Here is a 17,003-nt window from a genome sequence, read left to right on the forward strand (position 1 = left end):
AATAAGCAGGATACGCGCGAGAATCGCCCGCGATCGGAATATCGATCTCGTGGTGCGTGGCGAACGCGAGATAGAGAGACGTCCCGCGCGAGAGAAGAGAACGCGCTGCTGTTCCGATGAGTGCGTTCGTTCACCGATGCGAGAAGAGAGGAAGCACGAGAATACGGAGGGGCCTATGCTAATTTCTTTCCATCCTTCGCTCGTAACGACAACGAGAGTCCGTCCGTTCATCTCGCGATTGCAAACTTGGGCGAAAACTGTTTCCGAAACTATTCCTTGCTTTCCGATCGAGATTATTCCGTTTTGCCTGAGACACACACTGAGAGAAAAAATATCGCAATATCTACTCGGTACAACTAACGTTATTAGTACACCGAAAAAAAAGATTTGCTAATATATGGACAACTAAAAACATTAACTGCAAGAGCAAATTTTCTTGCTTTCATAGCAAAGTTATTTAGTTGTCCATATATTAGCAAATTTTTTTTTCCGTGTACTCACCGAATATTCACTTAAATATGAATATTTTTATTTAAAAGGAAATATATATTTACCTGAATATATATTTCTATTTACTAAATATATTTACTGAAATCTATATCTTTTCGTTTAAATAAAATGAATAAGCTTTCACGAAAAGCAACGATTTTCAGGAAAATGCATATAACTTTCTCATTTGGAAAAATGTTTTCTTAATGAAAAAATATGTACGTTAGTAGATTTATTAATACAAGTAGATTTATTAATAGTACCCAATGAATAAATAATTTTTATTCTCTAGATATTTTCTCTCACACGTGTAGAAAATGCAATAGAAATCCGAGGAATAACTAAACGATTCTGATAGAAAAACTTTCCGAATAGTTTCGTAACACCTGCTCTCTTCTAATTGGCTCGTGAAGCGAATCTCTCGCGTATGCAACTGACGATTACAGTTCTAGATAGACTTTCATGATTACCATCACGTGAGACAACCACGACGACGGAAACCCTACCATGTTTTAAATTACATTTATGAGGCAGATATATTGAACTGAATTAATCATAAAATTTACATCACGCAATAATGTAAATTTCTCGATATAACAGCTACGCATTTATTAAAAGTTAAAATCTGGTTTTCATATTATATTTCGCATGACGTACTGTTCTGAGGAAATTTCGATAATTCTTTTTGTATTTCTTTTTCGTCATCCTATGTGCCGTATGAATTACTCATAAGGGACGCAACCTTAACAAATTGTCTAATAAATTGCTGCCAAATTTCTATACATCTACACGGAGAAAAATAATTTTGCTCTTTTAGCAAAATCATCGTTGCTACTGCATATGCGTAGTGATATGAAAAAAATTTAGTTGACGTAACTAATTTTACAAATTATTCGTTATCAGAGCAGAAGTAGTTTCGTTATCAGGATAGAAAAAATTTGTTGAATGTATTTGTCCTAAGAATCACGAATTTGCTATTGATGCAAAATAACGTATCCTTAGCAAATTTATTTTTTTTATTTGCAAATTTATTGCAAAACTGCAACTGCTTATATAAATCCATCATGGTTCTTATAGCAAAATAATTAATGTAGATAAAATAATATAGATTCAGCAAATTATACCCAGCAAATAGTGATTAGTACTCTTAGCAAATCCTTTTGTTGACCATATAATAACGAAAAGATTTTGCTAGACCAGCAGAAAATTTGTTGGGCCAACAAATTATTTTTCTCCGTGTTATCCGGGACAGAATAACTGAATATTGAAATGTTCACGCGTCAAAAATTAACATTGTTTAAAAATAAAAGAGAGAGAGAAGAGAGAACAAAAAAACTCTAAAGCTGGTTTTTATATATACATATAATAGTAAACCCAGAAAATAATAGGTCTAGGTGTTCTTTTTAGTTGATCTGTCTAGTGCACACTGGTGCAATAAGTTAGAATGAGAAATATATTTGGTTCGCTCTAATTTATTGTACTAGTCTGCGCCAGTTCAGGCAGTTCAGCTAAAAAGAATAGACCTAAAATCAGACTCGAAAGATACTGTCGACTATTGGATGTTGAAAAAATTGCAACTTTCCTTTTCAACAGCGGTAATCGATTCGAAAGATAGATAAGATATCAATCTTACTCGAGGGACACCGACTGCCCCAGCTGGTGGGGCTTCGTTGATTTGGCGTGAAGTTCGACGGTGAAATCGAGGCGAAACCGAGGTTCGCACTGGCAAGAAATACGAGCACAGTCGGTTGCTCAAAGATCGCAACACTCCTGATTTCTCGGCGAGTTCTGCAAAGCGTTCCGACAGCAGAATCAATTTCTCAAGAGAATTATTGAAAAATAAATTCTCCTATTAGCTACACACAAGATGCGTTACGAGATTCACCGAGTAAAAGTTTCGCGACTATCAATCAACCGCCTGTGCATACATATTTATAAGCACACTCACGTTTAATCGCTCGACTTAGGTTTGCATGTGTTAACGAGGTACCGAGAGTGAGAGAGAGCGTGACGGGACTTTGGGTGAATCCCTTCCGGCGACACTTCGCTCCACGCGACGTCAACCCGACGAGAGCGCGGACATCCGGCCGTCTGGCAATAACATCTCTCCACCTTTTCTCGCGGCGCTTAATTAGGATCGTTAACCAGAAGCGACACCGAGAGCGCGTTCCGCCGGCGGTTCCGTCTGAACAATGACTGGCGACGGCGACCTTCGCTCGGTCCGCGCGATCGATCGCGATTTTTATGTAACGGGAAGCCCTTCACCCGCGATCGCGCGCCACGGTCGGGAAGTGCGCGCGTGAGGCGGATACGTGGCGCGGAAACGTGACTTCCGTGGCTTTTCGCAGCGCACCCTGTGCGGGCCCGTGTCTGTGCGGAAAACGCGTCGCGGCGGCGAACTGACTGAAGCGGAGCCGAGTCGCGCGCGATCCTGGCTTCTCGTCCCACTGGACTTCGCCGCGGGTAGAAGAAGTGGCGGCAGTGCGCTGGTCTTTCAAGTGGTGGAAAGCTCAGGGACGTACGCGAAGATCGCTCGCACCGCGTGTTGCATCGCGCCAAATCGCGTCCACAGCAGGCTGAATTTCAACGATTAATCCTTTGAGCCATTAGGTCCATCCTTTTTATCTCGACTGCCTGAATATCGGTGCAATAAGTGGTCTGTTCTTTTGCTCTGCACTGCTGCACTGGTGCAATAAGTTAAAGTGAGACAAATATATATTTGTCTCACTCTAACTTATTGCACCAGTGCAGAGCAAAAGAACAGACCTAAGTTCGAGTGAAACAAATTATATTTGTCTCACTTCAACTTATTATTACACCAGTGGACACAAGTTCAGATAGTTCAGCTAGACCTATGCATTTCATTCCTTAGTGAAATTTCCTCAAATTTTGCGCATGGAAGGATTTCGGAGTCGCGCTGATCATGAAACACAAATATTTGCGTTTCTGACAAGAAACTTGCAGCAAACATATGATTAATATTTCCATAGCTTATTGTAAAAAAATAGGGCTTGTAGAAAATTTTGAAAAATATTGTTAACTGTCCTTAATAAATTGCTAATGTTTCGATGTATCAATTCCAAGTAGTTAGACCTAAAATGATTTCTGTCCGAAAAAGTGTCACCTTTTTACTTTCTATTTGCTTGATAATTAAACATTTAAGTTATTTTCTGCTTAGTTTTTAATTCTTTATGTCGAGAGTGTAATAATGCAATCTGCTACACTATATCTGCTGATAAGTTAATTGAAATCAATAAAAATTAATAAAAGATAAGCGAGACGCTATCGTGCCACTATGGCTCAAAGGATCAACACGTGTGCTACTACGGTTTATTTAGAAAACTCTTCCCACAGCCCACCTCGTATTTCTCTTTTTCTTTTTTTCACGTAGTTGCGTAAAACAAATTTAGTTTGATATAATGTGGACATGAAAAGAGAAATTCTTGTCATTACACATATATAACGCTGGTAGTAAACTTGTTAAGACTCGTTTGCAATACGCAGAAGCTTGACGCAAGTTGGGATAAGAAGTAAAAAGAATTTATTTCGCTTACGCCTACACTCTGATGACTCCCTTACATTGGAAGTATCTCTCTTAAGAGAATTGTAGACGAGTCTTTAAGTTTTTATTACCGTCCAATGTCGAGATTTTCTTGATTAAAGAAGTAGTTCACGAATTACAAGAATATGACTATATATTAGATTAGTGTGAAAATTTCTCACTTTTCTCTTAAATTGCTTTTAAAATTTCTTGAAGTAAAAATTCACATTTAACACGAGCTGAAGTGACAGTATTTTCATTGGAAACAATAAAGAAAATACTGCCACTCAAAATCGGAAAGTAAACGTTTCATTTGGATTTGATCAAACAAACACGACAGAACTTTTGCCAATCAACCTAACGTGATATACACCCGTATATGTGTATGTATAATATGTGTAGTGTACATTCACATGTTATATAATTGCGTTATTTGTAATACGTATAATGTTACGTAACAACGAGATTTACGACTGCAAAAGACCTCGCAGGAATTAATATTCTCGGCACTGAGAGAGCAATGCATTGCCTTATCCGCCGTTTAAATTTGAATGGACCAACTTAGTTCAATTCAGCTGAAGAACTGCATAAAGCTTTATCAATTTTAATTCATGCACCCGATATTGCAACGAGCGACGGTTCCGTTAAGATTTTTCTCGAGGTGCGATCGACCCGGTATTTTCATCAAAGGACTCATCATCGGCGCGAAGATCGATGATCGGGCGAGTAAAATGGTGTACGACCCGTCATCGTTTCTCGCGGAGGGAGGAGGGGGTGGGGGCGGAGGAAGGCAGGGAGATGGTGTCAAGTTCCGTACGTCCCTGAGGATTTAATGGTCTCTGACAAGAAGTAAAGAGAGGCGAGGTACGATCGAGAAGGCTGATCTACGAGGAATCGGACGAGCCGTGGTAACGGTGCTACCCATCTCCCTGCTTGCCAGCTGTTGGCTGTAGCAAGAGCACGAAAGCTCTGCCCGATCTCCTCCTCCATCCGTCATCTTTCGCCTAGCCGTCGTCCGACATGAAAAGGGGAAAGAGTAAAGCGATTTCACTACGAAAGAGATCAACGCCTCGGCGTCGAGCGTTAGACGCTTCCTCACGAGTCCGCGCTTTGCGAAATTCGCGCATTTCATTCGCGTCCGATCTGATCCGAGGAGATAGGCGCGGTGGCATTCGAATTTAATTCGAGTCAAGATTCATTCGGTCCGAATGAATCTTTACCGAATGAATTTACTGAATGAATTTACCGAACACCGCTACAGCACACGAAACGTACTATGAATATTCGCGACCTGTTAACAAATTTCGAGGAAATCAAACCGGTCGAGTCAAGTGTTGCACGTTAAGGAAGCAGATAAACAGACAGATTTATTGAGGCTTAAGATAATATCCCCTTGGGCGTACAGTATAGTAAGAGTATAGTATGTGTATATATATATATATATATATATATATATATATATATATATAAAAGTATTATATATATAGTATATATTATTATATAAAACACATATAGTGCATATATGTACTATATACAACATATACTAACTCCTACTTATCGTATACGTATAGTGTATGTATGTGTATATATGTTATAAAATTCACTGAATTATATATAAATTTAAAATTACATAAAGATATAAAGTTACAAATGAGAAAATAAAAAAAAACAGAACAATTCCAGTTAACAATCAAAGAAAAAAAAATTTACGCAAGCATTGAAAAGCGACGAAAAATTTAATTCGAAGTATGATAATATTTTGATAACAAGATATAAAAAATAAACTATGTTAAAATAAGTTATGCATTATTGTGTAATTTTATGAATTTTTGTTTCTCTCTCTTTAATTGGGATGATCATGAGGGGTTTTCTTATTAAATAAATAAATAAATAAAAGTAATAAAAATATAATTATTTTAAAATTATTTTAAGACATAATTATTTTAAAATTGTTTTAAAGAAGGGGGAGAGAAGGAAAGAAAGAGAGAGAGAGTAGGAAAACCGTGTCGCCGCTTGGTTTTACGCTCGAGCGAAATTTAAGGCCCGCGAGGCGCGACGTTAATATTAGAACGTAACTAATGCCGAGCGGCGAGTACCGATCGCTTTACGCCACGCGACTCCTGTTGCAATTAATGTTGCAAGTCCGATATCTGTTCCGAGAAACGGAATCCATTTTCTCTCCGCGCCGCCATTCACCTACAACCTACCTGCAGCCCGCCGCCGTGGCTGCTGCTCCTTTCTCGACATTATCGAGAGACTTTCGTGGCTCGTCGCGCGCAATTGTCGCGATGCAATCGCGAGAATCTGCAACGGTCGAATCGGATCGTTGCGCGCTTTTGTCGCAGCGCGATTTCCTGTCGCGTTCGCGCGCGCGCAGCCACCGGACAGACCATCGTGACCGGAAGGGGCGTGAGCGCCAGTAGATTTATCAAAATCGAGTTTATTCGGAACGGGTTCAGTGATCTTCGATGTCGGGATTCTTGGCTGGAGGAAGATACGGACAGGAGAACCGACGGAGAAAGGACGCGTCGCGTGACCATAGAGTTCCTAAATCGCGCGATAATGAATTCTACGTCGAGATGTGTCGAGGAGATATGATAATAAGATACGGTAAATCTCATTGTTCATGCAAACATTCGCAGAAAGCTTGTCTCGATACGATGACGAACGGAATACCTCGTGTCGTCTCGGCGTTTTAGTTATTCAAAACAGGGAATTCGTGTAAAATCTAAACAGTACGTTCTTCACTCGAATCTTGCTTGCCGCGGTTTCATTATCATCCGTGTAGAATATTTGTTTGTTGTTTTATTCAGTCACGGCGAATAGTAGTGAAGCCTACACGGAGAGAATTTTGTAGTAAAAATTACTACAGAATTTTGCAATCGCGGAATAGATCAACAATTAACTATCCTTTTATCTTACATGTGCTATTTATATTTTAGGAACATTGAAATGTGCTACTAAAAAAATTACGATGTTTCTAGCAAACCATGTCTTTTAGAAAGTTGGACTTCATCGTGACAGTTTATGCCTACACTAGAAATATAATAAGATTGAAAAGAATTTATATGAAAAGAAAAAAACTATAATATATATTCTCTCCATGTAGCTTTTCGGATTCTAACATTCAGGCGAATATTTTAATAAATTTAATCTGATTAATGTCTGACTTCCTCTAAATGAAGTAATATGTATACATCTGATTTCCTTTAAATAATAAATAATATCTAATTAGTATCTAGTTTTTTAAAATAAAACCAGCAAGAAAAACTAATAATTTAATTTTATGTGATTATCATTTAGTCTCCTAATCTTAAAATTTAATCTCATTTAATAACATTTGACTACTCGACTAGACACTTATTCCGTGACCCTGATCAGGCTGATCTCAATCAGTTGTCCGACTTACAAAAGATGACGTTATTGGGTCTTGATAAGTCATGTGACAAAGTATGACAATCAAAAGACCTTATCAATTATGAGTAATAATAATTAGGATCCGTGTTAACCTAATCTTGGACTAAACTGATTGGGAACAACCTGGTCAGAGAGGACCACGGGATGAATTTCTAGTCGCGACTGCAGACAGCTCTTGGTTTACGGTAGACGCGCTCGTTCGTAGTTCTCTCCGTTAGAAGGACTTGTAAGGATTCTCTGGCCTTGCTGTGACGCGAAAGCAAATCGCGATGCAACAAATGCCAAGCAAATACCAAACTGGCTTACTGACAGTCTGCTGGGTTCGCGTCGCAAATGTCAAGCCGTACATATGTACGCCGATCGGAGGCCGCGTGACCTCCGTAAATCTCGCGTCGATTATCCGAAATCGGCCGTGCGTGAATGAAGTGACACAAATGTAAAAACGAAAGACGCGAATACACACACGCATACGTACTACACCACACGTACGTCGCCAATCGCACGTGCGACCGGTCGTTTCCGTTTGCACGGCGAAGGAGGTAAATGACACGTCGCTGTAAATCTCTCGCGAGCGAAATGATTCATTGCATTCGATTAACGATACTCTTCACTCGATCTTTCCTTCGTCTCCTTGCCGCAGAATGTGCGACTTAGAGAACTCGTTAGAGTTCGCTCATAAATAACTTGGCTAATTGTCCAGGGGAAGCGGGGTTCCGCACATTCGTGTCTATTATTAATAAAGCCGCATTAGCTTATTGTAAAGTTACGGTACAGCGAGTAAGTATACGCCAATGAGAATCTTCGTCCAGTGAATCATGGAGATTATCCCACGATGTTTCATAGAAACACAAAATACGATAATACTCATAAAAAAAAAAAAACTGTAAAAATGATCTCAATATTAAATATGCCGTGTCATGTAATCTTTGATCATCGGTCGATAAGATAAGAAAAAAAATGAAAAAGAAAATTCGATCTGCACATTTCTATTTGCGTAAGCGTTTTCTCGCTCGAGTAGTCTCGGGACATTATCGTGAACATTACGACGCTTTACGTAATGTCTGGAAAGTCTGTTTAGATAGACGTTTATTAAAAAAGGAAAAAACAAACAAAAAACAACAAAAACTAACTCTGATGGTGTAGACGTCTCGGGAACAAATAAATTCGTGTCAAAGACTACAGATCAACAATATTATTGTTACGATATTGTTATTGACAATTACGAAAAAAGAGAATGTTGTTGTAGCAAAACGTAAATAACAACGTCGATTCAATCTCAATCTGAATTTAAGATCCTTATTTTGTGAATTCTTTTTTCGATAAAAATGTCTCCTTAATAGCGCTTCTAAATGTGACTTACAAGCCTTCTGATTGATTTCTAACAAGTAAACCTATCCAAAAATTACACTGATTTTTTTTTTAATTTGGCACAAATGTAGAAATACAAAAAATATTTAGGTCCTATTTTTTTATTTTGGCCCATTTTGAGTTTCACGGGCAGTTAATAGCTTTTTAATGTTCTCACTCCTATCATCAAGTGCAACAAAAAGCGTAAGAAATAAAATTGAATACAAGATATAGGCGTTTTTGGTTTGCTGATTATGAATATAAAGTCAAACATGTAAAATTATCTGTATAAATAATAAAATGTTAAAAAAAAACATGTAAAAAATTGAAAAAAAAATATTTATATAAATAATTTCTCGGTTTGGCAGAAATTCGAACCATTTTTGACTAATTTAACACAGATTTGAAATATTTTGATTGAAATCTCGGCTAAAGAAATTTAGAATGGTTCGTGTCTCAGCTATACCGATTTTGTTAAAATTATTTAACTATATCTTGTATTCAATTTTACTTCTTATGCATTTTTATTGTATTTGTTGATAATAGGAATGAGAACATTAAAAAGCTGTAAACTGCCCATGAAACTCAAAGTGGACCAAAATGAAAAAATATGATTTAAATATTTTTTGTATTTCTACATTTATGCCAAATTAGAAAGAAATCGGGGTGTACCTTTGGGTAGGTTTATTTGTAAGCATATTTAGAGGCACTTTTATTTAGGGAAAGTTCAGAATAAGAGTTCAAGATAAAGGTCTAACCGATTTTTTTCATAGTAGTTTTAATTTAGATTTAGGTTTAAATTCTGCTTTATAATTTATATAAATAAGTTTCTGTTTTATAACTTATATAAATTTAAGTTTAAATTCTATTTTATAACAGTATGATATTTGGACAGAGAGAATTTAAACTCAAACCTAAGTTCAAACTACTATTGCAAAAAAAAATAGGCCCTTAATCCTCGTCTGAATAAAATTTAAACTCAAGTTAAGGTTCAATCTACGTTGGTAGGAACGAGCATTGACAAATATTGTTACATACCATACGATATGAGACAACATGGTGATCAATCAATCTTCCGTTACGTACTTGTTATCTCTAGAAAACCGGTTAGTTGAAGATAAAAGGCTGCCTGATCGTAGTTGAGTCGCATTTGAAAAGTAAGCGTCCGCCTGTCATGGCGTTGAATCGACAGTAGAGATGGTGGCGGCTCGTAGCGGAGACTTTGGAACTACGCTTTGAAATAACAGCTGATTTATCTGATCTGTCAAGATTTGCTAACGTACTGCCAACGCCATCTAACGGTGGAGCCGAGAAACCAGTTGCATACACAGCGGGTTTGAGTCTCGGTTAAATGGGGTTTAAGTTTCGGCTTTATTAGTTCTCAAGTCTCCGCTACGAGCCGCCACCATCCTGAACTGAAGAATCGTGCGATTTGACTGAAAATCAGACGGGCCTCTCAATTTCAAGCAGTACTTTTAAACAGTATATTAGAAAAGATCTTATTTCTTTAAAATATGATCAAATAATTGCTCAAGCGGACTGTCATTAATTCTTATAAACGCCATTCCAAGTTCACAGTCTCTATCTCCAAATCAAGATCACACAGTATGACTCAATATTAAATTTCTTTCATTTTCGAACAGCACGACTCAACAACGATCAGATCACTTGCAACTTGTTCAAGTATTTCAAATAAATTAGTTAAATTCTCCCGAGTATTAATCATGTTTTCGTAAAAATTCCACGATATCCCGATCATGTGACGCCTCGTGTATATATTGATTTAATAATGAGACGAAGATTGATATCAAACTTTAAAAATTTAAAAACTCATAAGATGAAAGTTCTGAAACTCTTCGTGTACCGCGGCGCGCGTGTAATTTGCCTCACGTTTCTATTTGTTCTGACTTTTCCAAGATACAACAAATCCACTTCTGCCTGTCTATCTGTCTGTCCGTATGCCTGTCACGCAACAACGAAAGCGAGCCGGTGGAACTCAGAAGGCGCGTCGAAACGCCCAGCGTGTTGATCCGTGCGGCAGGCCACGGGCCAAGTAACAGTAAACTTTGTATCGCGCCCTGCTATTACACGCGTTCCTCGCCTTTGCCCGTTCCTACACTTCTCACTATCGAAACGTCGCATACCCTCCTTGTGATCTTTTGACCGTGCGCGCCTTCGTTTCCTCCAACGTTCACGCGATTCTTTACGTCGGTAACAATAAACAGGTTATTACCAGTGACTGATGGGAAAGATTGATGTTACTGATTCTTACGTCTTTAACATCAAAATTTTCAAGTATGTTTCACAAGTAAACCTACCCAAAAGTTGCACCCGATTTCTTTCTAATTTGGCACAAATGCAGAAGTACAAAAAATATTTAGGTCATATTTTTTCATTTTGGTTCACTTTGAGTTTCACAGGCAGTTTATAGTTTTTTAATGTTTTTACCTCTATCATCAACAAGTACAACAAAAATGCATAAGAAATAAAATTGAATACAAGATATAGGCATCTTTGGTTAGCTAATTATGAATATAAAGTCAAATGTATAAAATTATTTATATAAATAATAAAATATTTAAACAAAACATGTAAAAAGTTAACAAAAAATTACTTATACAGATAATTTCTCGATTTGGCCAAGATTCGAACCATTTTTTATTAATTTAACACAGATTTAAAATATCTCGGTTGAAATCTCGGCTAAAGAAATTTTGAATGGTTCGTGTCTCAGCTATGCCGATTTTGTTAAAATTTTAATTAATATTGTCGAATTTCAGTTTGACCGAGATTCAAACCATTTTTTATTAATTTAACATAAATTTAAAATATCTCGGTTGGAATCTCGACTAAAGAAATTTTAAGTGGCTCGTGTTTCAACTATGCCGATTTTGTTAAAATTTTAATTAAAATTATCGAATTTCAGTTTAGCCAAGATTCGAATCATTTTTTATTAATTTAGCATAGATTTAAAATATCTTGGTTGGAATCTCGGCTAAAGAAATTTTGGCTAAAGAAAATGATTCGTGTTTCAGCTATGCCGATTTTATTAAAATTATTTAACTATACCTTATAATCAATTTTATTTTTTATGCATTTTTGTTGTATTTGTTGATGAGAACATTAAAAAGCTATAAACTTCTCGTGAAACTCAAAATAGACCAAAATGAAAAAATATGATTTAAATATTTTTTGTACTTCTACATTTGAAAGAAATCGGAGTGTACTTTTTGGGTAGGTTTAGTTATCAGCTAAACTTCAAACACGCGCTCAATTCTTATTCGACTTTAGAAACATTGTCAGTTCCCTCATAGTTAATTTTCTCAAATTTAGTTAGAAATGTCTCAACAGCAATTTCGTATTACGACTAAAAAATTCATTCTTCCGAGCAGGCGGTTTTTGTCTGGAAACTTCGAATAATTATTTTCCGATTGTCAAACTATCACTGATGATAGATGATGATGTCAATAATCTTTTCAGTGACGATTTAAAATGACCGCGCGATTCCCCCGAAGCGTAAGTAATTTTTAACAAGTATAGATTATTTCTTGTTTTCGCTATTTTCTTTGAAGAATTTAAAAAAATAGAATACAAAAATATGTAATTATTATACATGTTACGAGTCAAAAAAATACAAATAAAAAAATGAACCAGAACCGGAACAGGTAAACAAAAACCAATAATAAAGCAGAATCTTAATGTTAATATTGATACATAATAGTCATATAAATACATAAACAATATATATAAATAATGTTTGTATTTTCGTACTGAAAATGGTTCAAATAGTGGAGCCGAAACATATATTTATTATTTATACGTATTGCTTTTATATTTATATTACCATTAGATGTCAATATTAGCATTAAGACCTCGCTTTATCATCGGTTTTCATTTGCCTGGCACATTTTTCTATTTTCTAATCACGCAGTTCGATTACCGAATATAATTGTTCATCCTTTTACTCCCCTTCCTCCTCACCTTTCTGCTGACCTTCTGACGTAAACGCTATCGCGGCGACGAAGTCGCGCATTTTAACAGTTGAAAAACTGAGTCAGTGGCGGCGAAGAACGTGATTTCGCGGAGTGGCTTGGCGGACACAAACCGAGTATTGTCTCAGCCAGCCGTCGTCCGTCACAAAGCTCGCAATAATGGTCGCGGACGGTGAGATTCATCGTCGAGCAGACGGAAATAATGGTAGCGGGCGAGGAGAGTGTGGCACGCGAGAGAAAGAGAGAAAGAGAAACGGAACAACAGAGAGTACGCCGTAAAAGGGACGCATTCCTATATTCGACTTTGTCCTCTCCTCCTCCTCCTCCTCTTCCTCTTCCTTCCCCCTGTCCTGCCACGATGAACTTTTATTGTTTTATTTTGCGGGACGCGTCTCTCGCGCCGAAAGATCCATAAACGTCATGATCCGAAAATATCTCCCGTTAGACGATGACAAACTCGGATTCCCCTGCCAGAATAATTCTTACTTCATCCCGCTCTGTGTCACTTTTCGTACTACAGTCGCGTGATAAATGACGAGTTACGTCTCTGTGTCGGAAAATAATATCCCTGCTTGAAGAGTCATATATTGATAATAACGTAGTAATGAACACGAGGATTTTCGCGTAATTATCGTCGATGTCTTGATCAATTACGTATCACTATAATGACTGTTCAATGATATTGATGTTAAACATCGATCATGGTCCAAATTAATTTCAGTAAATGTCATATCAAGTGCCGCGTTGTCATTGCAGTGTCATAAACGTTACTCGAGATAAGCCCGTTCAATTTTCGTTACTTTGAAGATTTAATGAAAAGAATCTTCCCGATTAATGTACAGAGAACTATACGCGGAGGACTGTCATAAGTTATTATATCAATTATTTATATATATATATATATATATATATATATATATATATATATATTTTATATATCAAGAATTTGTATATATCAAGAATATGAATATGAGTGTGATAATAACGATATAACATAATCGAAACTAAACAAAGTGTCAAACAGTATAACGATAACGATGAGCTCAGCTCCGGCTTTAATCGTTCCCAGCGTTAGATAGTGAACGACATATCAGTACGCTGCAGTGAACGTCCGCGGCTACAAAGACTTCCCTCGGTAAGCATTTTTTTCCTCACCGCGACGGTAATCAATATCTTTGTTCTTCGCAATGTCGCGAGAACACGTCGCAATTTCAACGTCCGATTCCATACTGAGAGAAAAATTATCTTAAAATCAACAAATATTTTCTTGGTGGGTGCCATTAACATATTTACTTAAATCTACATTCTCTTTACTTAAATCAAATATTGTTTACTTGATTTAAATAAACAATATTTGATTTAAGTAAAGAGAATGTAGATTTAAGTAAATATGTTAATGGCACCCACCAAGGAAATATTTGTTGATTTTAAGATAATTTTTCTCTCAGTGCAGATAGTCAGAACTTGACAGACAAGTTGAGACCCAATAAAAAAAAATCTTATTCGTAACGGATATTCTCATATATAATGTGGACTCGGAGAAATTCGTCTGAGATCAAGAGGAAAACATTCTAACACTGAAAAGAAGAATTTCAATTGCAAGGTGCTATTTTCCTAAATCCATAATTCAAGCGAAAATTCTTATCTAAAGGATTATTTCTCTTCTACCGAAGTGAACTATTAATTAAAAGTCTACTAGATATTAATCTGTTTTCCTTTCGGATCAAGAAGAATGTATTTACTTGAAGCAGAATTCTGTTTTACTAGAAGAAATGTCTACTAAGAACAAGATTTGTGCTTCAGATAAAAGACGAAATTATCTCTCCTCTTTAAGAACTTTAAAAATATTGTGCCTAGAATATTCTTCTTCCTGGTCTTAGAAGAATCTATTTTGAGGCCATAAATAACAGGATATCCTCTGAGAATTGGATTATATTTTTTTGGGTGTCCAATTATCGATCCCCCTTAGGGGAAATTAGTCATTCACAGCCGAGAAAAATCTGGTTTTTCTTATGAACAATGGTGGTTGTCCGCCAGTTTTAGCTGTCAAGAATTTTTTTCCTTATCACTGAGCACAGGCAAGAAGTTTACTAGTAATGCATGAGAAAGTAGGTTTTTTCTCAGAGTGTCAATGACTAAACGGGATGTCAATAATTGGCTGTTTCATCGTGTTTGAGAGCAAAAGCGATATAAAATGTGACAGGTCGTTCCGTAGAACGGCGACCTCAAGAGATGTTCCCGTTATAAAGAACATATCACCCGCATGCGGAAGGTGATAATGCGCGACTCTTTACGCGAGTCCTATCGTAATCGACGACATAAACACGTTCCCACGCGATTCGTTGGCACAGCGTGTGTAAGCGCGCGAGAGTTATCCAATAGTGCGGGAGACGAGAGATTAACGGGCCCTCGATCGGCTGCCATTCGCCACCTGTTGCCGGCAGAAATTCACTGACTTGATTTACGACGGTCCCATTAAGCAGGATATCCGGAGACGCGTTTTTCCCTTTCGGGCGCAGCGAGACGAATGGCGAAACCGGTAGAGGATTTACCCTCGGCCAAAGATCTCGGTGCACTCACCTTTCCCTGCTGGTGACCGTCATCGCCGCTCCTTTCGTGCTTCTCGAAGATGCTGAAGCGGTTCTGAAAGCAGGAGACACTCGGATTAACGATTCAATTAATTCTACTAAATAAGTGAAATCAACTTGGTCGAGTTAAATTAACGAAATTTGCAAAGTCATCGTTGAACGTATTTTGCTACAACGGAGAAATAATTACATATTTATGTTATTCGTATGTACACATGGTATGTCTTGGGAATATAACGATACCAGATATGTTACGTAAACCGATCATGAATACGCTTCAATGAAGAAACTTAAGATGACTACGCGATTCGGAGCGAATTCTTTTCTTTTTTTAAATAAGCATAGAAATTTCTTTTCTCTTTACCGTTATTTTTTCTAAAAAATTTTGAAATACAAAATATATCTAATTTGCGTCTGCTGCGAGTTAGGAAAAATGTGATAGTTCAAACAAATCAAACAGGATTTAATACTTTACCACGAAACTTGCCATACCACTTAGTCTTCGTTGCATAGTGTCCCATATACCTATTTCTCCGCAGTTTTCCTAGGCTTTTATGCATTTCATAATCGATTTGTGCAACATACACGTTCCTGAGACTCATAATACATAATGCACGAATAGCATAATCATTTCTCCGTTTTTAGCGAAATACGTTCGACAAAAAAACTTATGCAACAAAAGGTCAAGGGGCTAAATTAATGAATTCGCGAGAGCGATGCGCGTCAAAGGAGGCGAGGCGTTCGAGCCCGACGAGCTAACGAAAGCGAGCGAGAGTAATCGCGACGTTGCGGACGAACGAACGAACGAGCCTCATTAGAACGCGTCTCGAATTTTCACGCGAGATCGCGGATCAATCGGTCGCGGATTACGAGCGGCTAAATTTACTTTTACCGCGCGAGAGTTTAAACGCGAGTGTGACGTAAGGAATGAAAGTCGATGACAGATTGTCACCGCGACGGCGAGACTGCGGGATTTTTGAGCGCTCGACGGAGAAAGTACGAACGAGGAAAGCGACGCGGCGAGGAGTGGCTCCCTCCTTCGCATTATTGTAATCGTTATCATCTTCTCGTCTTCTTACCCGTATCCTGGTCCTCAAAGAGGATATTATCGCGGACACTGAGATGACCTTAATAAGCGCCTTGTGGCTGGGTCTCGAGTGACCCGCATCCTTGTCCATTTTGCGAGAGATCGCAAGCGGATTATCGCACTCGCCCAACGCTCCCGATAAACTATCGTTGCGTTATCCTCCGGGAAGAAGAGACGAAGAGGAGCGAAGGACAGTCTCGAGATAGAAAAGGGACACGGCACGGCACAGCACGGCACGGCACGGATTCGGCCGGAAAGGGCCGACGACGGCGACGCGCAAAATCGTCCCGATCGAACGCGATCGAGATCGCTGAGTGCACCACTGCAACGCGCGAACGTTACTACGAGAGCGGCTCGGCGCGCGCTTGACGACCGCGCCGATATCGAGAACAGAAGTGTATGCCCGTCGTGCTATCTCACCTCGGTGGTTTCCTGCTGATACCGCTCGCCGGCAGCCTGAAACGCAAAAGCGGAACGTGACGTCACTCGCCAGGAGAGTACCACACATATTAAGGGGGGGGGGGGGGGGATGGAAAAAAGGG

The 17,003-nt window shown here is 38.1% G+C and overlaps 1 protein-coding gene across 5 annotated transcripts in view; it reads right to left on the reverse strand.

Moving 5' to 3' along the window:
- The window catches only part of LOC116840749 (ataxin-2 homolog), a 63,095-nt gene that overhangs the window by 24,642 nt on the left and 21,450 nt on the right, over positions 1 to 17,003 (reverse strand). For 3 of the 5 annotated variants that reach the window (XM_032807880.1, XM_032807881.1, XM_032807887.1), the window contains 2 exons: positions 16,882 to 16,917; positions 15,367 to 15,429 (listed from right to left, as the gene is read on the reverse strand). In XM_032807880.1, the coding sequence (XP_032663771.1) occupies positions 15,367 to 15,429; positions 16,882 to 16,917 (99 nt within the window). Of the gene's footprint in view, positions 1 to 2,437; positions 3,164 to 15,366; positions 15,430 to 16,881; positions 16,918 to 17,003 lie in introns of those variants that run through there. The other 2 variants (XM_032807885.1, XM_032807883.1) reach the window with 2 other exon arrangements.

This window comes from Odontomachus brunneus, unplaced genomic scaffold (assembly GCF_010583005.1).
Source record: "Odontomachus brunneus isolate Ranch 3 - 2012 unplaced genomic scaffold, Obru_v1 Obru_scaffold_011, whole genome shotgun sequence".
NCBI classification, from domain to species: Eukaryota; Metazoa; Arthropoda; class Insecta; order Hymenoptera; family Formicidae; genus Odontomachus; species Odontomachus brunneus.